Consider the following 25015-nt stretch of genomic DNA (forward strand, 5'->3'; position numbering starts at 1 on the left):
CCTCAGCCTCAAAGAGGTGCAGCAACTCTGCCTTAGATCCCTTTCTTACTCTACATCCATCTCAAGAGGTATTTTTCGTTAAGACCAGAAGGGAGAATGAAAGTCCTGCATGCACGTCTCATAGCTTTGTGCTGTGCTCTGAGAACTGCCCTTGCTTTTATATGCTCACAAAGATAATTCTGCTAGAGCATCACAGAAGCTGTTACGGATGAAACCAGCATTTGATAATCACTGGAATTAATGTTGCTTTGAATGAAGCTTTTGTAGATCATTATCCCCAGGCTCAGTTGCATCCCCTTGTAAAGCTGGGCTTATGCTTATTTTTTCCAAAGCGTCGCCTGAGGGAACCGGAACGAGCTCTGGGCATCCACTTCAGAAATGCTTAAAAAAGAATGACTTCACACTGGCCTGTTTGCTGCTGAAGTCCGGGGCTGATCCGCGTTTTCTATCTATTACGGACGGTGATACTCCTCTGCATGCTGCACTGTGCATTTGTTCTGATAAGAAAGGTAAGCCCTGGACGTAGGGAGATTTTGCAGCTAGTTGTTGGTGAAATCATTTATAAACTTTAGCAAGCATAATTGATCAAAGTCCCTGCACCCTTCCCTTGCCATTTATTTTATCCTTCACCAGTAGAAGGTCAGCACTATGGTCTGTAATGGAAAGTCAGTGGTAGTGTTAGAAAGAGAACAGGGAAGATTCATAATGTGCTGGCTGAACCCCTGGTCTGCATACATTCACTCCCAGGAGCACTCTGTCTTTGTTTAAAAGGATATTTAAACACAAATATACTTTTAGAAAAAGGATTTTATACACATATTTTTTAAAACTTTGGCAGACAGCAGGGCAATCCTGAGGAGGCTGAAGAGAATTGATAATACTGGGCTACATCACCTGAGGTGTGATGGTATGTGAGGCAACTTTGTCTGCTCTTTCAAAGATTTTAGCACAAGACACGAGACATTTTCCCCCTTTTCCTTTTCTTTCTGTATTTTTTTCTTCCCACCTCTTACCTTGTTTTTTTTCTCTTTATCTTTTCGTCTCTAGATGGCAAGGGAATTGATATCCTGAAATACCTTCTAGATTTGTATGTTTCATCCCCATCCATTTATCCATATCTTCATCCCAATCACCAAGACAAGAATGGAAATACAGTAATGCACATTATTTTTCAGAAAAATCCAACCAAGGAAATCAAGAAAGTGTTAGGCTTACTAGCCAAGTTTGACATTAACTTTAATATAAGAAATAATGCTGGTAGAGATGTGCGTCACAAAAAAAAGAAGAATGAACCAATTGTTTTAGCTTGGAATGAAGCTCTGGCTGACAACAAGAAGAAATATCGACATGATCCAGCAGGACAGCCACCTAAACTGTCCAAGTTGATTACAGCTTGCAACAAGTTGCAACCAACAAATTCAAGCCATGATTCAACTGAACATTCATCTCAAAGCTCAAATGGAGACCAAGCAATAGGTAATTCTCCAGAAGTAAGCACTGATTCTGATAAGCAGGAAGAAGCTGGAGATGCTGAAGAAAAAGATTCAGCATTTAGGTGTTTAGATAAGCCATTAACTCTTCAAGATGGTCTTGTACAAGGAATTGCACAATTAATCCAGAAACTTGTATTGGGTGAAGTCTCACCAAAAATGAATTCGGTAACATCTGAGGCCGCAAAACCACTGTCTACAGTGTCTGACTCTGCAGATAAAGAGAATGAATGCCAACAGACTTGCGGCCATGAAGAGTTGGCTTATGATGGTAAAGAGGATCCTTTCCCAGACAAAGATGATCCTAAGAAGAATAAGGCCCATGATGAGGCCAAGGGAGGAGAAGAAGCTGCTGCTGCTGAAGGTGATGAGCCATTTCAGGAATTTGAGGTGCCTGGTCAGGACTTTGATAATATGACATGGGAAATTGAGTGCACATCTGAAACACTGAAGAAGTTGGGAAGCAAAAGCATCTGTCGCTATATGAAGAATAAGGTAATACGCATCATTCAACAGCTGGGGAATGGAGAATGGACCAAGGGGCTACAAAAGCAGCTGAAACACTTGAAAGGGGACATTCAGCTCTATGAAGCCAAGTTAGACAAAGGAGCAAGGATGCTGTGGGAGCTTGCAATAGACTTTTCTCCTCGTTGCAGTGAAAATGCAGAAAAGATAATAGAGAATGACCAGTCTACTCATCCAATGGAAAAGACTGGAAGAGTTTACACAGAAATTATTCGGATATGGGACATTGTACTGGATCATGGCAAACTCAACCGGACCATTGAAACGATATGTACTGCATACAATCGAGGGCTTTCTTGCATCTTGAGAAAAAAACTGAAAGGTATAAATGGTGGCCTGATGTCTTCCAACTTGAAAACTCAAAAGCGCATTCCTCGCATTTATGTCGAAGACACCAAGGCACAAAAATCAGAAGATGCTGTCCTGCCTGAATACTTTCCCCCAGCAAGTGCAGTAGAGACTGAATACAATATAATGAAATTTCACAGCTTCAGTACAAACATGGCCCTTAACATCATAAGTGACATGTCATCCACTGTGGAGTACCCCTTCAGAGTGGGTGAGTTGGAGTATGCTATCATTGGCTTGAATCCCAAGCCATTGGAGCCTATAATCTTAATTGGAAGAAGTGGGACAGGAAAGACTACATGCTGCTTGTACCGGCTTTGGAAGAACTTTCACAGTTACTGGGAGAAAGCAGAGTTGGCAGAATGTCCATTGCTGGTCAGGCAAGTATGGCACAGATTAAAATTCGATATGCAGTTGAGAAACAAGAGCATTCAGGAAGAAGTTCATGAAGAAAAACAAGATAGCTATGCCTCCATTGATTCAGAACTGGATTCTTCTTTAAGTACAGATAATGAACATGAAGAAGAGGAAGCTCCACAGTGTTCCTCAAATTTGGGGGATTCAGAAATGAACTTAGTACATGACAGTGATGAGGAATATACAGTGGAAGAATCTGACAAACTGGATCACTTGCACCAAATATTTATTACTAAAAACTATGTTCTGTGCCAAGAAGTCCAGAGGAACTTCACTGAGCTTAGTAAATCTTCCAAGGCTACCAGTCACTTCAAACCACTGGAAGCAAATGTTTACAAACTTCAGGATGTTAAAGATGAAAACTTTCCTCTCTTCCTCACATCCAAACAGTTGCTGCTCTTACTGGATGCCTCTATGCCTGAGCCATTTTTTCTTCGGAATGAAGATGGAAGTCTTAAGCATACCATTGATGGATGGTCCACTGCAGAAGAAATGGTCATCTCAAATTGGCAAGAGGAAGAGGAGGATCTTGATGTAGAAGCAGATCATGATGAGGATGAAAAAGCTACAGAAGGTCATACAAGAGAGTGTGATCCTCGAGTCTTTGTGACTTACAATGTATTTGTCAATGAAATCTGGCCAAAGATGGTAAAAGGCAAATGTCCCTACAGTCCAGCTTTGGTTTGGAAAGAAATAAAATCTTTCCTGAAAGGGTCATTTGAAGCACTGAGCAGCCATCAAGGCATACTTACAGAGGAAGAATATAAAAAGCTGGGCCGGAAGAGATGCCCAAACTTCAAAGAAGATCGTTCTGAAATTTATCAGCTCTTTTGTCATTATCAGCGAATAAGATCACAAGGGAATTATTTTGATGAGGAAGATGTTCTCCACAAGTTGTCTCAGCGGCTTTCAAAGCTCACTGAGCTACCATGGTGCATCCATGAACTTTATGGGGATGAAATTCAGGATTTTACTCAGGCAGAGCTGGTGTTGCTGATGAAATGTATCGATGATCCTAATGCAATGTTCCTGACTGGAGACACGGCACAGAGCATCATCAAAGGAGTCGCTTTTCGTTTCAGTGACTTGAGATCACTTTTCTACTATGCCAGTAAAAACTCAGATGACAATAAGAAACAGTGTACTGTTAGAAAACCGAAAAGGATATATCAACTTTATCAGAACTACAGATCTCACTCAGGTATGGAAATATTTTTAAGAAAAGCTACATGGTTTAGAAAAGAGGTGGGGTTGGAAATGACAGAATGAAAAACAAGCTAGTCGTATACTCAAACGCCTTAAAAATGTTCGAGGGAATAACCTAGGGAAAAAAATGCCCAATTCCAGACCTGGATGTGTTCTTTGGAAATATATTTTACTGAGCACGCTTTCTTTGGCTCAAAATCAGTGCTTCCGTTTCTAATTCTATGTGGGTTTGGGAGAAAGTATGTTATTACTTTATCTTATACAACCGTATGACAGCTCTCTGACATGGTCTTAGGATGTTTTGTGAATAAGGCTAAGAACCAGTGTGATTATAGCAAATTGGAAGTTGGCTTCTGGTCTAATTCAGCAAGGTCTGGCTTCTGGCACTGAACCTATAAAATGAGTGGGAAGCAAAAGTAACCTTTGTCTAAGCAAATAAGCCAGTCATAAAGGTCCGTTCATATTGCCACTGAAAAGACTTAAGGGGCGTTTATTGCAGGAAATCATGGACACGAGAGCCCTTGATTTGCTGATGACTCATGTAAGCCCCTCTTGGGTGACCATAGCTCAATAACAGTGCACTTGATCTGGATGCAGAAGTTCTTGTGTTTGTCCCTGGCATGCCCAGTTGGAAAGGGTAAGGTGATAGGGAAAGGCCTTGAATTGGGAGTGCCAATTCACGTAAGGACATTCCGTGCTAGATGGACTCAACATCTTCCACATATCTTATCAACAACAGCCTCTCTTTAGAAATACCTTTTGTGCAGCAGGTGGAGCCTCTTGGTTTGCCCCAACAGTCATGGCTACTGATGTCCAGGGCTGATCGCTAGAAGCGACTCAAATACATGGGTTGCTTCCTTAGGGCCTGGTCCTGTTGCATCCCCTTCTTTGCACCCGTGTATCCAAGGAAAGCTTGTGATCCCTTTCATGCAAGTCATCAGAAATACGGGAAAAGGATGTATGATTCATGCATCTCTTCTTTCTACTCTACCCCTTCGATATTTTCATATTTGAGTACCTCTGAGGAACCAACTTAGACCTCTAAAACAACTTTCTGTTCCAGATGCATTTTTAAAACCAGAGAATGGCTGACTTCCAGGTCTAAAGACAACATTGTTTTACATTTAAGTCTTGCAGCTCCATCTTTTTTCATTTTTATTTTAGAGTAGAATCAGAGTCCAGTCTGGATTGGGATGCTAGCAAGGGAAGCAGAGGGTGTTTAAGATCCAGACTGAGGCCCCTGTGTTTACTCTGGGGTAAAACTTAAAAAGGACAGCTACTAGCCACAGCTTTAAAGTAACTGCTGTTCTGGCACTTGGTTCCTCTTCTGTGCCCATTTCCTACTAGAGAAGGAAAGAGAGAGATTGAATGTGTGTGCCTTTTCTTTGCCTTCAGGGATTCTCCGCTTGGCCTCAGGAGTTGTTGATTTGCTTCAGTATTTTTTCCCAGAATCTTTTGATCGACTACCCAGGGACTCAGGCCTTTTTGATGGGCCCAAGCCCACTGTGTTGGACTCTTGCAGTGTTAGTGATCTGGCAATCTTGCTGAGGGGTAACAAAAGAAAAACACAGCCAATAGAATTTGGCGCACATCAGGTAAACTTTCCTTGGCGTACTCTTCTGGCTTCTCTTTGTACTAAACGTAATGTCCGAATTCACCAGTCTCATGATCTTCTCTCTAATGCTACTTTCATAAGGAAACACATAAAAACAGCTCAGCTGGATCAGATTCTGCTACAGCCTTCTGCTCACACAGTGGCCCTGCAGCTGCTTGTAGGACATGCATCTGAAACCCTCTTGGTTGTGTGCCCAGCAGCTGGTATAGACAGACAGCATATGGCTATCAGGACTAGTGGTGCCTGATGACCTATCCTCTGAGAAATGACAGCATGCAGCTTTGAATTCATCTAATACTAGCCTTCAAGGCCTTTTTCAGAATGTTATTAAAATATTATATTCTTTCAAGTATAATTGAACATTCCTCTGAGCCCTTAATTTTCCTTTACGGGCACAGTGGAACACATTGTAGTTGCCTTGCCTTATGGTTGCTACAAAGGCAGGAATTACAACTATAAGATCTGAATCTTAAAAGAGGCACATACAGCCCTAATTTCAAATGGACTTACAAAAGCCATTCCTGGACAGCTATTCTACACTGTGTCCCCAAAGAAGGTGGATCTTCTGGATGAAGGCATCTTCTGTATTCTCTCCCCATCTCCTGCCCTGACCATACAATTTACTGATCATTATTTCAAGTTCATTAGTTGGCTTCCGACAATTAATCCATATATACTATGAAGCAGACTCTAGCTTCTGTTGTTCTATTTCTTCATTTGTTGTGTAACAGGTATACTGGCTGTCTTTGTTTCTGATTATTTATTTATTTAAATGTATATCCCATCCTTGTGCTTCCAGGACATGATACATGCATAATTATAAACATGAGATAAAACGTAAAACCACTATAGAAAGCTCAGTTAGTAGTAATGCAGAACACTGCTTCTTTACAGGAGAGAACAAGAATCTCAACCATCATTCATTTTCAGAGGCCAATGTGGTGGTGTAATGGTGAAAGTTTTGGACCAAGTCTTGGGTGACCCAGATTCTAGTCTCCACTTGGCCCTGCAGCTCCCTTACTCTCAGCCTAATGTACTTCACAAGGTTGTTGTGAGGTTAAAATACAGAGGAGGAGGAAGATTATCTACACCAACTTAGACTCCTTAGAAAAAAGGCAGGTTATGAATTGACCAAATACCAATTTCTAAAAGTCTGGGTAAAGAGGTGCCAAGAAATGCATATAAGAAAGTCACCCCAGAGCTGATTAGTAATCACTGGTAATGGTGATCTAGTATTTTCCATTTTGTTGTAGGTGATACTCGTAGCAAATGAAATGGCAAAGGAAAAAATTCCTGAGGAACTTAGTTTGGCTCTTGTGCTAACAATTTATGAAGCAAAAGGCTTGGAATTTGATGATGTGCTCCTTTACAACTTTTTCACCGATTCAGAGGTATGTAAAATAGAAGAGTCTGGTGTTTGTCGGCTTCTCTCTAGGGCAGAATTGAAAGCCTCAGTGACGAAGCAGCATGGGCTTGTATTCCTTTTCTGAACACCATGGTGGGCTATAACTTCCTAGCATGACGCCCATCCCATGCGCTTCCTAGTATTGAAGGGGTGTTGCAATAATGTCAGATCTTCAGGTTTAGAATAAGCCTAGAAGACACTCTCTGGGGGATGCTGACCCAAGGTTCTGGTTTTGGGACCTCTTGGCATCTTGAGTTCATCAAAGCTTACGGTTGAACTCATTATCATATTTGAGATTGAGATGGAACTTTTACCCCCAGTTCAGACCATGAAGAGACTGGGGAGTAGCGAGTTTGTTGCTCCCTCGCTGGCTTGAGGATTTGGGAGCTATGACTTGAGGGGAAACACTGGGAGATACAGCACTGCTTTCCATCTGAATGGTGCTGGAATGGATTGCAACCTAAATAGTCTTCAAAAATGGTGTCTTATATGTCCAAAGAACTTTGAATAGAAGGGGGACAGAAAGAACTTTGCTCCTTTCCCCCACTTTTTTGTTTAGCTAGCATAGGAAGCCAGAGAACAGCTGAGACTGTTCAATAATAGTATTCCACAGTTTTAAAATAGCATTCCACAGTCTGCAGCTTAGGAGTGCTCCTTGACCCAGAGCTGCCCCTGGAGGCCCAGGTGATGGCAGTGGTGAGGAGCACTTTCAGCTTTAGCTGATCCATCAACTGCATCCTTACCTGGACGAGCACTGCCTAGCAACGTTGACACATGCTCTGGTAGATTCCCAGTTGGATTATTGCAACGTGCTGTACATGGGCTGCCCTTAAAAATGGTCCAGATGCTTCAGTTGGTACAAAATAGAGCTTCCAGATTGCTGACTGAGGCCGGTCATTATTCTCATGTAACACCGGTCCTCTAACAGCTACACTGGCTTCCGATTGAAGTCTGGGCCCAATTTAAGGTGCTGGTGCTAACCTATAAAGCCCTAAACGGCTTGGGACCAGGATACTTGAAGGAATGTCTCCTTCCTTATATACCCTCATGCCCCTTAAGATCGGCAGGAGAGGCCCTGCTCCAGGAACTCTCCCTAAAGGAGGTAAAGAGGGTGTCTACCCAGAGGAGGGCCTTCTCTGCGTTGGCGCCCAGATTGTGGAATGTGCTCCTCAGCAGTTGCATTTTGGTTTTGTTTTGTTGGGGTTATGAATGTTATTTATTTATTGTTTTGTTATTTGTCTTAATTATTATAATTATTACTGTCTTACTGCAATTATTATTATTGCAATTATTATTGTTTTAATTATTGTAAGCCATCCTGAGACATTTTTTCATACAGGACAGGGTAAAAATGTTTTAAATAAATTAAAAATAAATAAAATAAAAAGTGAAAAGTAAAATACTTTTCCAATTATTTATTTTGTTTTCTAATGTTAGTCCATCCCACTTTATTGCTTTCAAAAACCTGGTTCGAGCTGCTCACATGAAGTAGTCCCCTTGCTGTATCACTTTCTGTATGTTTTCTTATATTTCAGGCCTACAAAGAATGGAAAATAATTTCTTCATTTGTGCCTCCCTCTCATTTACCTGAAGAAAATGAACTGATCATTGAGACACCCTTTGAGAAAGATGTGGATCCTCCAGGAAAGCATTCTACTCTAAACCCAGAAATGTACAAGGTGGGTACCAGATAAAAGAGCAAACATCGTGATCATGCCCCTGGGTAAGCCCCCCCCCCTTTTCCCCATGCTGCTTTTATATCCAAATCAGTTTGTGGATTAGAGTTCAAGGTTCTGTTTTTAAACTGGATAGTTCAGTTCAAGTCAAAAGTGTATTGTGTTAGTCAAAGATCATGACAAATACATCAAATGAATGTGCATAAACAACAAAATAAGAATTTTGGCAATATGTGTATAAATAAATGAAAATATACTTTGAACAGACATTCATCTTTATTTTAACTCTGAATCTCCAGTGCAGTTTATAACAACTTTGTCTAATTCTCTCTGCCTGATATTGTTTACTACCAAAGCAAACAAAGCAACTTTATGTGTCTCTTAACTGTTACTATCACTTAAAAGAAAAATGACTGCTTATGTCAAGGCATTCCTGTATCCATATGATAGCAAGGATTTCAAAAATCATTCTTGGGGTTCAGTATGTAGAGGACAAATTAGCACATAATGAATGATGTCATCATAGAATAGAAACCACAAGTACCTAATCTGTGTTCAAGAGACACCTTGTTAATATTCATCCAAAACTGTGGTTGACATAATTTGAAATTGCAACTCAGTAAAGGTGTTTCTTAAAGAGGAAATCTGGGTAGGTATCTAGCTCTGTAATGTTTTGTTTTCAAAGGAGGAAACCACTGAGAGAATTTAGAGTGTTTAATAAATTGCAGGTCTTTTCTAGAATCTATCCAAAATAACCAGTCCCTTAATTGTCTCTTATCCAGAGTAAAGATGCTATTCAGATCAGAAATGTGATAGCTACATGCCAAATTATGAAGCCTTGACTTCTGGGTATGGTTTCCATTAATTTCCAAATGGCAAAAAGCTGGGAAATGTTCATTAGGGAGAAAAGCAATTGGTTCAAGGTGCCCCAACTGAGTATGTTCTGTTTCTTGTCTTGATTGATGGCCATCCTGATTCTGTGTGCAAGAAGGCTGCAGGGGTTGTAGAAGGAAGATGATAATGTTTGCAGAAGAAATCATCTTTATTATTTCCAAAATATTTATGGTAGTCCACCAAATTTCAGCCCCATAAGCTAGATAGTTGCAAAATGAGGAAAGGGTCTGAGGAAAGGGTCTGAGTAAGCATGAATAGTGAAAATTGAGGCTAGATAACTCTTGGTAGAACTGAGCTGTGAATGGAGGATGAGTCACTTGGAGAAGAATCCCTTGGAGAATGTAGAAGGCAGCTATGAATCATACTATTCAAGAAGGCTTTTTTAAGGCAGTGCATTATAATTTTGTCTTTCCTCCATGTTCTTAAAATGAGTGCAAGGAACTGACCCTTAATTTAAAAAGCGAGCCATAAATGCCTATGCTAAGTTTTAGTGCTCCAGAAAGTTCTGTCTTTTCCTTGTGTCACCCGTCTTTCTTGCCCTGCTTGAAAATGGCCTTAGGGATCGTGTTAGTTTTTTTACTCCAAATGGAGTATGATAACCTGAATGTGTCCACCAAATATTGTTCTGTTTCCTCAGCCTTCATGGAAAATAATTGTATAAACAAGTAGAGAATCCCAGTGGTTTAACAACCTTAAGCCAAAGGTTACACGTCAGCTAGCCAACAAATGGTATATGAAGTGAAATTTTAATAGGAGTGTTTTGATCTGTGTGACCGCAAGAAACAGAAAGCAAACTGTGTTTTATGAAACGCGAATCCAAATGTGTTAGCTGAACCATTTTTCTTATGATTGTCTACTGTACATAACACATCCTTATTGTATCTGTAGATGCTTAATGGAGAGCTAAAGCAACTGTATACCGCTATTACAAGAGCCAGAGTCAATCTGTGGATCTTTGATGAAAACTGGGACAGGCGCGCACCTGCGTTTCAGTATTTCATGAACCAGGAATACGTTCAGGTTGTCAAAACAGATGAAAATAAAGGTAAGGCCTACATATAATCCTGTCACAAACTGGAATATTAGATATAAAATTAATAGTGCTTTGCACTGTAACGACCAAAGCACTGATATTTGGTCCTTGCCTGGGAATAGTTTTGTGTCCTCCAGAATTCATTTGAAGACCAGGATCTGACGAGATTGAGACCAGTCAGTGCATTGGATTTTGTATTTACAAGAAGAGATTCAACAGATTCATACATTAGCTTGTAGCATAATATCCATATAAATATCTCCATAAAAAGAGATGATCAAAAACAAATATTGACATCTTCATTATTATTTCATCTGACACTGAAAAAAATTGTAAGGGAAATAAATAGATAACCCTTAGTATTACATGGTAGCTTCATGTGGAGATGTATTCACAAGAATTTTAGATAGCATTAGCAATATGTGTATTTTGGTATAGTAGTTAAAAGCACAGGACTGGGACACAGGTGTTCTGGGTTCCAGTCCACACTCAGTCATGGAGCCAACTGGGTGACACTGGGCCAGTCACAAACTCTCAGCCCAACCTACCTCACAGGGTTGCTGTGGGAAGAAGCAGGAGGAGGAATATTCTGTAAGTTTCTTTGAGTTCTTTGAAAAAGAAAAAAGGCAGGAAGTACATATAAAGTTCAGCTATCGTGTATCAGAAATGAAGCCATTGGTTTGTTAGATACCTTTTAAGAAATGAACAAGTTCTTGCATGCTTACTTCTTTTTCTAGACTTGGATGATAGCATGTTTGTTAAAACATCAACTCCTGAAGAGTGGGTTGCACAAGGAGACTATTATGCTAAACACCAGTGTTGGAAGGTAAACTCACAGACTTGCCTAAAAGATTTTTGAAGGCGGTGTGTGTGTGCGCGCACCCGCCTGTGTGAAGAAACACTGCAGGCAATACCCAGTGCTTCAACTCTGATTTTCCACTACCACAGGCCATATCTAGTGCAATGCTCAATAGTTTTTGTTAGTGCATCAGATTTTCTGGGGGAAATTGGTGTTGGCATTATGCTAGAGGGAGTTTACACTTGTGTAGCTCATTTCCATTACCAGAGTTGCAGCATTGGATACTCCTCGTCAGCTTTGCAAGAACAAAAGTCTGGATCTCTTGCAAGCTGGAAGTTTGGAGCATGAAGCATTTCATTTTCATACAGAAGTCTCTAGGCAGACTTTTTATTTTACTGAACTAAGCAGGGAACAATGATCTTGGACCCCTTTGGAAGCATAGTTGTTGCTTTTTCATACTGCTTTGGGAACTGAAAATTTTAGAGATGTTCAAAAAACCCAAATAATGCAAGAATATCTTCCTTCCAGGAGATCTGATAACAACCACTGGCCTAAATAGCTTGAAAGGATGTTATACAAATTCATGGAGGAAGATTATACTACATGGTGCCCACGTAGTCACTATCTGGTTGGGCATTGCATGTAGGAGTATGTTCCTTTCAGCCCAAGGACCAAATTTCTGAAATGAGAATCTCCCGGAGGCTACACTGCAGGCCTGGGTGGGGCTAACTAAAAGGGGCAGAACCAAGATGCCCGAAATACTGGTCTGCTTTAGCTAAAAACTTTTACTGCAATTAACTAAGCATTAGGGGAAGCATTAAAATGTTTTAGAATGTATGTTGGCAGAAATGGCATGAGAGCTGAGAACTATCAGAGAATTGGAGCTTAAGGAAAAGGATGCCTGACCAAAAGGGACTTGGTCTTCAGGCCTGCATCTCCGCACCTGTTGGGAATGAAAGGGGCAGTTATTCTTGGCATGTGTTCCAAGAACAGGCAGATTTGGACTCATCAGGTGAGGAGGGGCCCTGGGAACCAGAATCCTCAGACTTTGACATGGAAGAAGCAGCCACTGATATTTGCAGCTAAAGGTGCAGAAGCAGAGGTGGCCATTTCTTTTTAAAGTTAGCAAGCTTGCCTGTTCTGTAGTCCAGCATTTAATTTAATACTTTCACGCTACATGCAAACATGATGATCCTTATTTCAGGTGGCTGCAAAATGTTATCAAAAAGGAGGAGCGACTGAAAAGGAAAAACTGGCCTTGGCAAATGATGCTGTGCTTAAAGTTAAATCCAAGAAAATCAGCCCCAAGTAAGTGCATTTTTTACCCTGTAAAATATCTTTGGGAGGTTTTATATAAAGCAAGTTTGGATCTCCTTTTCCAGATGTTGCTGGCTTCTGTCATTCCAAGGGATCGTGCTGTTGGTTCTCTGCAGCAATACAGGGAGGCACAGAACCTCCCTCCTCCTGGAGAACATGCTGCAGGACTATATTATCAGCTTGATACAGCTGAAAAAGGGAGGGAGGATTGGGGCTGAACTGCAATCTGAGCCCTAGGTTTTAGCTGATCTTTAGTGATCTTTCCTCACTTGGTGCCCTCCAGGTTTTTGGGACTACAAGGCCTGGAATTCCAGGCCATTGCCCATGCTACCTGGGGCAAATGAGAGCTGAAGTGCAAATGATCTGAAGGACACCAGGCTGGGGAGGGCAGCCCTACTTGTTCTTACTAAACCATGTCCTTTAAAATTTGGTAAATGGAAGTCACAGAAGGGTTCATTCTGTTTCTCTTCCCTGCCTAGTTGGAACCCCCCTGAAGGTTACCACAGAATATCAAACAACTTATCTCATTATCCATGATGGCTCTGTTCCAGTTAAGTTAGTTGTGATTAAGGCTGTGATTCTGTGCACTCTTAGCAGGGACTAAGCCCTACTGAACTCAGTGGAATTTCCTTTTAAGTAAACACTCACTGATTCCTACAGCGAGTCCATTCTGAAGCCAGGGATAAATTTACCATGTCCTTTTGCTTTCAGTAGGATTGTCATGATGAATAGTAGTTCAATTATGGCCAATTGCTTGCAGCTTGATTCAAGCAGAGGATTTATGCAGTTTTTGAAGCAATTAAGATAGCAGTTCTATGTATACCTAGCTTGTATAGGATTGCATAGTGAATCTGTATTTATTATACTTCTTTGTCTGTATGAGGAATTATTAGCATTCTTCTCTTCTTTAACATTTTAAGATGGATAATACAGTAAAGTACCATTGACAATTGATTCCTATTTTTAAAAATATATAATGTTGGTATATTACCAATGCTTTTTCTTGATAGAGAGAAACAAATGGAATACCTGAACCTGGCGAAAACCTACCTGGAATGTGGAGAACCAAATTTGGCACTTAAATGCCTGATTCATGCCAAAGAGTACAAGCTTTGTGCACAGCTTTGTGAAAAAGTAGGAAAGGTAAATATGGTTTTTCCTCCTGTTTCTCTTCTAAAGAGAAGGGATCCTTACTGCCCAAACATGCTAGTACTTGATCAGAAAGCAAGAAGTCTGATGTTTCTCTCTGTTGGATGACAGCGTAATCAAGCCATGTGATCTGTCCAAACAGTTGATAGGAGTGACTCTAGGAGACTGTTCAGGTCAATGTACTTTGCCCAGCAGCTTTGTTTCATGTAATCTGCTTTTTATATTTTTCAGCAGGAGAGCCTGGCAGCTCAGCATGTACCAGTAGGGAATATTTGTGTGTTGTAGAGAGAGGGGCATGAAGTGGTGATATTTCTTAACAGACAGCCATGAGGAAGCAGACAGGGTGACTGGAAGCAGACAGCATGATAGCCCACACTCAACAGTGGAGCATGAGTTGCAAGTGGGTTGTTGTTCTCTGTGAGTTTGTTGTTAAAATGTGGGTTATTGCCTTGTCTAATCCCAGCCAAGACAACTAACCATGATGAACACCACCACAGCGAACCATGGGTTCTCGAGGGTTTGTTTGCACTTCCCAAACTGGGTCCACACAACACGATAACCCACGTTTCAACAACAGCCCGCAATGAACCCATCATCAACTCTTGAGTGTGAATGATCCTGTTTTCTGAATGTAGTCAGAATAAGCTGTATATGCTGGTGCAGGTAGCTCCTAGTTGTGCCCCTGAGCTTAGGCCAATACTTCGGCCAGCTGTGGTGATCCATATTGACAAACTAGTTGGAGTGGTTTTCATCTCCACGAGGAACAGATCTTTTATAAAGGCAATGGGTCTTAATTGCCCATGCAAAAACAGGCACCCAGCCTATCCCCCTTCCCCAGCCACTGTGAACATTTGCTCAGAGAGAACAGGAAGATCCAGAGGGGGCATCTCTGCTCATCAAAAATACCAGCATTGCTTCTCTGTGAACCTTGGCTCCACTACACCTCCAGGTCTGAGGAGTACTCGGTGTTGTAACCCAATCCTTGTGCTACAGCGTATGCACAGGCTCCTTTCTGCCATAAGATATGGGGATATTTTAGTGGGAATGGGCTGTCACAAACAACAAATTCTAACAAATGGACTGATACATAATGGATACATTATGATTTCTTTACGTTGATTACGATGAACACAATGACTTGCCACTGAATGCAGGAATTGACTCAACTGCCCATATCTTAACTTGAGCTAAGACTAGCTGATAATGAAAATCCTGTCTGTGATATTTACATTTGGAGTGGCCAGTTGGCACAGACAAGTTATTTTTCCTTTGCTGCGGAGGACAGGATGCGTTCCAGTGGAGCAAAGCTCAGGGAAGCAAGATTTAGGATGGATGCCAGGAAGTACTTCCTGACGGTTAGGACCCCGAGGGTATGGAATGGGCTTCCATGGGACGTGGTTGAAGCCCCATCGGTGAAGGTGTACAAGGATAGGCTGGACATGCACATGGTAAACATGTCATGAGCTGGAGCCAGGGGTCAGACAAGATGGCCCAGGAGGGTCCTTCTGACTCACTCAGTTTCTATGTTTCTGTTACTTCATTTTGCAGTGGACATGAACTTAACATTAAGATTGTGAGCCAGTTTCCTAGAACTACAGAGTGTCCCATTCATTTCCTGCTGCCAGTAATTGCAGGTTTGATGTACACATTCATAATGTATTGTTATCATGCAGGTGAAGGATGCTGCCCTTTTCTATAAAAGAGGACAGTGCTACATGGATGCAGCCAGGTGTTTTGAACAGATCCAGGAGTTTGTTCTGGCACTTCGAATGTATTGCCAGGATGAAAAATATGAAGAGGCAGCAATGACTGTCGAACGGTGTGTATTTTTTCTTAAAAAGCATGTTTTATAAATAATGGTACTCCATCCCGTCCGTACATTTCCACTTTCCAAAAAAGTATTTGCAGACTTGAAGTTTCCTTGTGCTGGAAAGTTCATGCCGCTAACATAGCATCTTGAAATATCCAGGGGGGCTAATAAGCTTCAGAAAACATTTTAAAAAGTAGTTTTTAAATCAGCTTCCCAAGTGTGTAAACATAGAATTCATTGAAATGTGCAAGTGCTGTTTTTTTAAATGCCAAGTATCTTTTGTTTTTAAATCAGCACTGCAAAATCATGCAAGCAAATTATATGTCTTGGACACATAATGTTATCCCCCATTCTTCCTGTGCAGAAGATCATAAAAGCTAACATGCATTGACTTGATTTTCAAAAAAGATTGCTCACACAATGAGTGTGGGTGTTTTTTTAAGGGGGGAATTTGTGATGCTTATTTCCACAGATTATTACTAGGAAATTTTAGGCCTAATCTTTTCAGATGTCCAAAAGTACGTTAGTGTATGTAGTCAAAATCAGTACTTGAGAATGGGGGAGGAGTTTGCAGCATTGTATTTCTATTTTCATTTATGGGATTCGACTCTCTTGGAGTTCTAATAGTAAATGGTTTAGCTCATGTGCCCACTTACATACATATTATGTATTCACAAGAGTTCCTATGGAAAGTGCTGATTGATAAATTGTTTCCTTTATTTTGAAATGAATGCAAAGGAAAATCTGACAGAGAAATTCCTTTGCTTTAATTGGAGTTAGCAGATTGAGCGTCTTGGTGGCACTCTTAGATGCAACTGAATTTCCACACATGTCACACTGATTCATCGCTCATGCTTGGTTGCGGGTAACACATGGACAAGCAGGAGTTCGGAAAGATGATAGGACCAATCTGTTAAATATTGAAATAATTTTCACTAAAATTATGAGTATTTCATATGTAAAATTATGAAGAGACTCTCTCACTTTTTATTTACTTGTCCATGCTGGAGTTTAGCGACCTTTCCAGTATGTTTCATGTGTTACTAGGAGCTGAATCATGTATCTATTTTCATTTCCCAGTAGACATTTATGCATATATATCTTGGTTTCAGAATCCAAAGGAGCAAGCAGCTGTCTCCCAGACTTGCATACACAGCAAACCAGTTCTATTTGGAAGCAGCAGCAAAGCATTTGCGTGCAAACAAGATCAGTGAAATGATGGCGGCGCTCTCTCACCTCGACACTGAAGACCAGCTTGTGTTCTTGAAAGCGCACAAGCACTTTTCTGAAGCAGCGGACCTTTTGAAGAGAGAGAACAGAGACGAGGAGGCTGCACAGCTGATGAAACAGCATGGGTTTGTGCTGGAAGCAGCAAAGCTTACTAACCAAATGGATTTCCGAGCATCGTGCTTGCTTGCCGCAGCTCGCCTCAGCCGGGCTGGCTTTTATCAACTGAAAAACTTAACAGCCATCTTGGAAGAAGCTTTAGAATTGAGTGAGCAAACAAAACAGAAGTCTGTCAATGCAGAGGCAACATATTTGTTGGGTGTTTTAAAGAAAGACTTTCATACATTGGAAAAGGCCTTCTGGATGTTTTTGGAAGTGAATCACAATGCTGGTGCTGTGGAAGCTGTCTTTGAGGCAACTCGCTGTGAAGAAAAAAGTGAAGCCATCCTGAAATTAGCATCATGTGGAATTGACGTACTTCTGAAGCTTGTCAAAGCTTTCCGGAAGGCAGGCACAAATGCTGAGAAAGAAATGGTGAAGTCATGCTTTGAATACTTTGCGATTGTGCAGGTAGATGAGGAATTTTGCCAGGTATCCCAGAAAGAAGGTGGATATATTCTAAAGTTTTCAATGGAGAATCCCAGTCCAAGAGAGAAGAAAACAAGTGACCAGTTCACTGTTAGCCTGGAAGAAATGAAAACTGTACTGACAAAGCATTTATTGAGCAGGCTGAATGCTATTGCCCACCGTTTGATTGATCTGAGCTTCCCCAATATGTGCATGAGATTCATTGCAGGTTTACAGTGCGAGGATGAAACCTGTGAAGACTTCCACAGAGTTTTGTTATTTCATGAGATAAAATCTATATTTCAGTGTAAAATGCACCTGGCTGCAATAAACAAACTACTGTTAGAAGGCAAGCAGATGTTCCCTAAAGAGATGCTTCATGAGCCCAATGCTATTGACACACTGTTGACTGCTGATAAGTATGCATTGTGCAAATCCCTTATAAATGCCATCTTTCCTAAACACTTCCATCTGAGAATGGTGTCCAAAAGCCCAGCATCATGTAAACACACCTTGAGTCTTCACAGGCGTGACTGTCCAATATCCAGTTCTTGCAGGATGGTGCTGAAGGAATACATCGAGTCTGAATTTAAAAATGAGACTGCCCAAAACAGAAGAGAATCTACTGATTTATGGCTGAGGGCAATGCAAATCCTTGCCTTAACTTCTCATTATCCAGACGTGTTTGAGAGGTTTCTGCTCAGAGAAGAAGATGCATATAACAGAGCGCTGAAGACACTGGAGGAAAGGGGGAGAGGAAGATCTAAAGGTGTAGAGGGCAGATACGGTATGTTGGTACCTGACAAATATGCAGGGAATGCTGAAAGCAGCCATCTGTGTTTCATTCGACTCCTGCAGGCATCCATGGACCAACTCTACGTTCACAGAAATCCTGAGAAGTGTAGATGGCTGTTTTATCGTTTCATGAATGTCTTGGTGAAGAAATGCATCAGCCCTCTGATTCCAAGCATAGGGAACACTGTGACTTTGCTGGAGTTTCAGTTTATCCTGGGCTGTGCTGTTCTCATGCGCCTTTGCAGAAGCATGACTCTTTGTCTTCCCAAGAGCTACATTGCTCTCTTTCACTTCTGGGACTTTTTATTTGCAAGGAAAGAGCGACACAGAGAAATCTTTTCCATTATACAGGACTATAAGCCGGAGGACACAAGAGAAGCCATATGGAAATTTAAATTTCATCTGAAATATTTGGCTGATGTTCTGTGTAATTATGAAGATTTCAGTGTACTTCTGGATGCTTTTCAGGACCCAGACTGCATTGTGTCAGGAGAAGCTGAGCGTACTGTGGTGCTTTGCTTAGTGATGTTAGTAAATGCCGATCAAGTGCTTAATTGGAAATATAAATCTATTTTAGCTGATCATTTTCCTATCATCAAGGAAAGCCTTATGGAAATGAAGAAGACGTGTCCTTCCAAAGTGCCAGAAAGGTTGCTTCACATTGTGGATCTGATGAGTGAGACCTCTGATGTGAAAGAAGTTGTTGAAGGCCTCAAGGAGCTGCTGTTTAAACGAGATGAAGAATTTTTAGCTGACTGTTGTTGGAGGTGGGATCCCAAAGCACCGTGGAGCACAAGACATGAGGAGAACAAAGTTATCAGAGGTATTTATTACAAAGTAGCAGACCTGGACAGATTTGCATATACTGGTGGAGAGGTGGACTATTTTGAAGAGCCAGAAACAGACTTGGAAAAGGACATCTATGTTGAAGAAAAGGAAGATCCACTAGCCAATATAGCATCAATACGGCAGCAGAAGCAACAGCAAAAAGCTTCTGCCAAGCGGAAGTTGCAGCGCCTTTTCCAGTTTGTCTGCTATCTTGTTAGATGGAAAAGGATTGCATGTACAAAACCGGAGTCTTCAGAAATGGCACCAGGAATCTTTAAAAGAGCAGATATAGACCAGACACAGTGTGACCTCTGTGGAGTCAAATTTCTCCCAAATCCTTCAAACTTCAGTTCTCGGACAGAACCTGCAGAAACGACCGCACCAACTGAGACTGATTGGGAAGACGGTGAAATCTTTGCAACTGGAGAAACGTTTGAAAGTCATGTCAACCTGGATGAACATAAAAAGAAATCTGCCTCTTACCAAAAATATTCTGAGTTTTTCAAAAACATGGTGGAACCAGTGATACATGAAGGGATGAATGTGATAGAAAGGATTATGCAGAATACCCACATCAAAGGGCATTTTGCAACCAATGAACAGTCTTCTGTGGAACAAAGTAAAATCCAAGATGCTATTCAGAAGATTTCTGATTCAGTAGAGGACATCTACAAGAGGAAAGCCTGGGCAGATGGTAGGGCATTTTGACGTTTTTACATGCCTCTCATTCCAGCAGTCACAGCACTTCTTTCTTTGCCACTAAAAATTTAGGGAATTAAGTGCAGCATTCATCAAAATTGTAATGGGAATCTAAACATGCTGACAACTGCATGAGGTCCTCCACCATGCAGATGTGAGTTTTAGCAGCTACCCACTCCTATAGCAATGCTTGAATCAGGTTTTACATTGCATGCCTACCACCTGGTTCACACACAACAGTAAACCATGGTTTGTCTAATTCTCAGTTGGCCACATGGCAGTGAATGCAGTATCCTGTGCACTTGCCATTTCCGCTTTCTGAAACAACCCAGGAGCCCCCACCCCTTTGGATTGTTTTTTTGATGTCCAAAGTAGAGATGTAGGAGGGATCTGTTTAGGGTTGGGAACCCATTGGATTCCCTGGGCTCAGAGTATGTGTCCCTGTTGAACATACAGTGCCCCTCTCCCACACTGGAGCTGCCATTTGAGCAGCTGCAACTGACACTGAAGAAGGCTGGTCACGAGGGGCTTCTCAGGAAATGAGCTCCATGCGACCATTGTGGAAGCCGCATCCCATTTCTGCACTACCTGCAGCACTACCTGCAGCTGCCATTTGGGCTGGTGCAGCTGATGTGGAAGGCGGTTGCTGGTTGTGCAACCAGGAATTCACAGGCATTCATGGATTTCCACTCGGCTCGGTTGGCTGTGGAAGACCAGGCCAAGCACAAGAGGAAGCTTGTGAATGCTTGGAGGGACGGATTCCAGTAGGGTTCATGCCAGCCCTTGTTCAACCCTGGAACTGATGAGACTGACCACAAACAGTGGGTTAAAACTCTGTGTTCATTAATCCTCAACAACGTGCAGTGCCGAGTTGGGATGTCACAACAGTCTCAGGAGTGAGATGTTTCAAAATCAGCATGTTTGCTCACTCTTGCATGTGCTCATCAACAGCCCATGATTTGTTTGTTAATCACAGGTTGTTTGATCAAGTGAACCAGGACTTCTGGTTTCTTAACATCTGTAAGCAACCATCATGTGCATATATGCTGACTTTTCCAAACACCCCCCATGAATATCCATTGTTTTAACATATTGCTAAAACTATTTCTGTCATGCATTACCACTTCTATCACCTCCATCATTCTAACTTACTGCATTAATTTGTATTCTATTCTAGCTGAAGAGACCTTGTCCAAGTTGGCTAAAAATTTGAATTCTAATTTAGACAATGGTATAAAATGGCTGGAGAAAGCAGAATCCTACCTACTAAAGGAGGAAGGTATATTTTATGTACATCTATATACAGCAAGTCAATATATAATGTTATAGTGGTTAAAATCAAAAGATTTATTTAGATATTAACTGTACTCTAATTTGTAAGAACAATTAGGTATTGTGCGGTAGGCCTGCTCACTTACTTTGCATGCAACTTGTAATTAGTAATTGCAATTGAGAGGATTCAAGGTAAGATGCCCACTTTCTTGCATCGGTGCTGTGAAAAGCAGAAGCTTCCCTTGCCAATTTTTATGCTTTTTGTTCAATTGCTACACACCACAGATCCCCACGATGTGGCAAAACCCTTCTTGCACATGATAAGAAAATGATGGCATAGAAGCACAGTGGAAAAAAATCTTTCATACTGTGCTTGTGTGTACAAAACCATGGGGCATTTTCACATCAGACGAGCAACCGCAGCCTAGATGTAAACGAGGGCAAACTCGTAGAGAAGGGGAGATTTCAGTGAGTGCAGAAAAAAAGCTGCAAGTAGCTGTCCTATTTTGCATTTTATTGTCCTAGGCAAGTGCGTTTGCTCTGCTTTGTGCCTGGCTGGAGCGGGATCTCTGCGGTGCAATCACTTTACTCAGCAAGGAGGGGACCCTGGGGACTACCTGTGCTGTGGCAGAACAGGGGTTTCCAGGGCTGCTGTCACCTCATTCTCAGGGAGCCCTGAGCTACTGAACAGGGTAGAAAAAACCAAAATAAATGAATAAATAGAGCTCTTCAGGAGGAGGAAGGCAGCTGCAGGAGAATATGAGAATGGTGGTGGCAGCGGCAGCTGCTGAGGGACTGAGGGTGAGGGTCTTTGGGGAGGAAACGGGGGCAATGCTCCCACCCCAAACAGCAAGGGTCTCATGCCAGCCCTGTGAGCCACTTACTCTCTATGGTAATTAAACAAACGTCAATTTTAAGTGTGCAGCAGTCTACAGTGGGGTGGTTTCCAGGTATAACAACATTCATGCAGGTTTTTTTCTGAATTAAGATCAAGATAAATTTACAGGAGGAGTCATGCGGAAAGCATTAGTATTGTTTTCCCTGTGGGTTCTGTACATTTAACATCTGTATGGCAGGGCTTCGACTGGAGCTTCTCTGCATGTGGCTTTTAATGCACCATTGAACAGAGGCCTCCCCTTCCAGGTTCTTTGTGGGATTAAGATCAAATACTATATACCGTGTTTCCCCGAAAATAAGACGGGGTCTTATATTAATTTTTGCTCCAAAAGATACATTAGGGCTTATTTTCAGGTGACATCTTATTTTTTTCATGTGCAACAATTGACATTTATTCATTTATTCATGTACAAAAATCTACATTTATTCAAATACAGTCATATAATCTTCTGGAACATCATCATAATTCTCCAAATCCCAAATTGTGTTGCAACAGATGTACTAAATGCATCCATCTGGTTGATGACCTTAAATGGGGCTTATTTTTGGGGTAGGGCTTATATTACAAGCATCCTGAAAAATCATGCTAGGGCTTATTTTCTGGTTTCTAATTTTCAGGGAATCATGGTACCTGTTTTTTTCCCTATAGTTTTTTTTTTCCCTCTGCCTTCCTGAATGTTCCATTAAACAACCATAAGGTGGCACTGTGGTATAGCACAATTGCAGAAATAGGGGCATTTCTTCTACTACTACTACTGCATTACATTTCTATCCTGCCCATAGCCAAAGCTCTCTGGGCAGTTCACATTTTAAAGCGCCCATTCAGATTTCATCCAGGCCCAACCCTGCTTAGCTTCCAAGATTAGGCAGGACCAGACACTTGAGGCTAAATGAAAACTGATTTTAGCATGATTTATTGTGCTAGCTAGGTAGTAGCTCATTTTCCTTACATTAAAAATGCTTGGAAAGCATGGGAGAGGCCCTAAAGGATGATGACCTCATATAAAGTATCCCCATATTACTAAGAATAGGGAAACTCGAGCATACAATAAATATGCTTGCATAGAGAAACTCATGGTTCTTTTTGGTAAAACAGTACAGTCATGGGAAAGTGGCACCTGTCATGTATTGTCACAGGGTTTCTTTAGGAATGAAAATTAAGGGCCCAAAGGAAGTAGTAAGGCAAAGAGGTCCATTACCTGCCCACTCCCTAGGCTATCCTTCCCCAGACAATGCCTTCCTGTTTCCTGTTGCTGTCCTAATTGGCAATCAGGGAAGTTGTAGTCCAAAACTTCTGGAGACCATCAGGTGTTGGGGAAAGTTGCCCTAGGTACCATAAAGTTATGTCAGGTGCTTTCTTTAGGTAAATACCTAGTTTTTCATAAGTTTAAACTTGCATCTGCCAAGGAAACCTTATTCCTGACTGAAGTGAAACAGTGAATCCAAGCTTTTTTTCTTTCTTCTTCTGAAGGTTTAGGTGCTGAAAAAGGTGGCTGATGTGATGGAAATCTCAGTTAACCATTCTGTTTCAATTACAAATAACAGCTGCAAAAACATGTTTTTCTGATTCCAAAGTAATTTTTTCTAAGATGAGCCTTGTTAGTAAATAGCCTGCTGTGTATTTGGCTTATAGCTATGTCGGTGTCTATCATCTTGAACAGTTTCTTCTTCTTTTAAACTAGAATTTGATGATGACAAAGACATGGACAATGAAGTGAAAGGTGAAGAAGTAACCTTTGAGGAACTGCATCGCAAAAAGCCATTGAGAAAGAAGAGGAAATGTAAAAAATGAAATGTTAAGTGCTGTGATCTATACCTCCTTTGATTTCAACAGTATTTTATTTACAGTTTTAAAACCTTACCATTAAAGTCTAAAAATACACACAAACAGAAAATAGAATGTGAAGTGTACCGGCAACATTTTTTCTCCTACAGGAGTTTGCATCGAATACCAGCTGATAATCATTGGAGTCTGATTTTAAACATACTCAGAGAAGCGGGATTTTGGGTACAATCAACTCATCAACAGTGAAACAGTCCAGTAGAAGTCATTTGGCAGAAAGCCCCAAGTCTTATTTGGTAGGGAAAGGATGCTTAGCCCCTTACAACCTCCCCCACCCCCTGTATGCGCACATTTTCCAGTGAATACAGGAGTTATTCTAAGGAAAACACTCCCCACTCTTCTCAATGCCAGATTGCATCCTCCCTCTGGTACTCTGCTTTTTTGGCAGAGGTTCAGGATTATAGATCTCCATCACATGTTGAATTGCACCTTTAAAAAAACCAATGCATCAGTCACTGGTAGAGGAGGATGAGGAAGAATCTTCTCTACTTTCAGTTCTCAGCTTGAAAAATAAAACATCTTTACCTACCTGCTACAGTAGGAACAGCCACAGCAAGAAGTGGGATTTTCATGCTGAATAAAAACATAACATTTTAAGGCATTAAACAAGTGGAAATGCCGCTGTGAATTTGTGAGAACCATGCTTGCCGTTTTACCTGGAGTCTCAGAAACAGGTTGGACTCATCCATGGTGCTTATTTTTCTCATTTGTTTTGATATTAATTAATTTTTACATATGTCTTAAATTATGTCTCTTCACAGTTACATTGTTGTATATGTTTTAAGTGGAAAATTTTTTACACATTTCAGATTCCAAAAATAAAGTGTAACATGGCATTGTTTTAAAAAGAAAATAAACCATGGTGATATTATAAGCTTCCCTCATGTCTTCAATAACTGGGTATAAAAGGGAATTGGCCAAATGCCTGGAGGATAAGGCTACTGGCCATGAGGCCTGTTTGTTATTTTTGGTATTCATGGTGGTACGTCTGAATACCAGTTGTGGGGAACCTAACTAGAAAGGTGCAGTTATATTCATAGTCTGCTTGAGGCTTCCCTGGAGGCGGCTGCTTGACTAATGTGGGAACAAAATGCTGGACCATAAAGGCCTTTGGTACCATTTTGCAACTGTGGGTGACTCTGCATAAATCCCACCAGTGAAGGAGGGCACCCACTCTTCCAAGGCAGTCCATTCCACCGTTAG

General features: G+C 41.2%; 1 protein-coding gene across 7 annotated transcripts in view; it reads left to right on the forward strand.

Annotated features, from left to right (window-relative positions):
• TRANK1 (tetratricopeptide repeat and ankyrin repeat containing 1) overlaps positions 1 to 24686 on the forward strand; it is a 49230-nt gene extending 24544 nt beyond the window's left edge. For all 7 annotated transcript variants that reach the window (XM_044455075.1, XM_044455105.1, XM_044455120.1 and 4 more), the window contains 13 exons: positions 333 to 509; positions 1048 to 3981; positions 5382 to 5581; positions 6855 to 6992; positions 8542 to 8685; positions 10465 to 10621; positions 11347 to 11435; positions 12613 to 12716; positions 13736 to 13868; positions 15548 to 15693; positions 16797 to 19795; positions 20978 to 21079; positions 23652 to 24686. In XM_044455075.1, the coding sequence (XP_044311010.1) occupies positions 333 to 509; positions 1048 to 3981; positions 5382 to 5581; positions 6855 to 6992; positions 8542 to 8685; positions 10465 to 10621; positions 11347 to 11435; positions 12613 to 12716; positions 13736 to 13868; positions 15548 to 15693; positions 16797 to 19795; positions 20978 to 21079; positions 23652 to 23761 (7433 nt within the window). In that variant the 3' untranslated portion in view covers positions 23762 to 24686. The remainder of the gene's footprint in view (positions 1 to 332; positions 510 to 1047; positions 3982 to 5381; positions 5582 to 6854; positions 6993 to 8541; positions 8686 to 10464; positions 10622 to 11346; positions 11436 to 12612; positions 12717 to 13735; positions 13869 to 15547; positions 15694 to 16796; positions 19796 to 20977; positions 21080 to 23651) is intronic.
• Positions 24687 to 25015: the final 329 nt, after the last annotated feature.

The sequence above is a fragment of the Varanus komodoensis genome, unplaced genomic scaffold (assembly GCF_004798865.1).
Source record: "Varanus komodoensis strain SLA01 unplaced genomic scaffold, ASM479886v1 scaffold10, whole genome shotgun sequence".
Taxonomy (NCBI): Eukaryota; Metazoa; Chordata; class Lepidosauria; order Squamata; family Varanidae; genus Varanus; species Varanus komodoensis.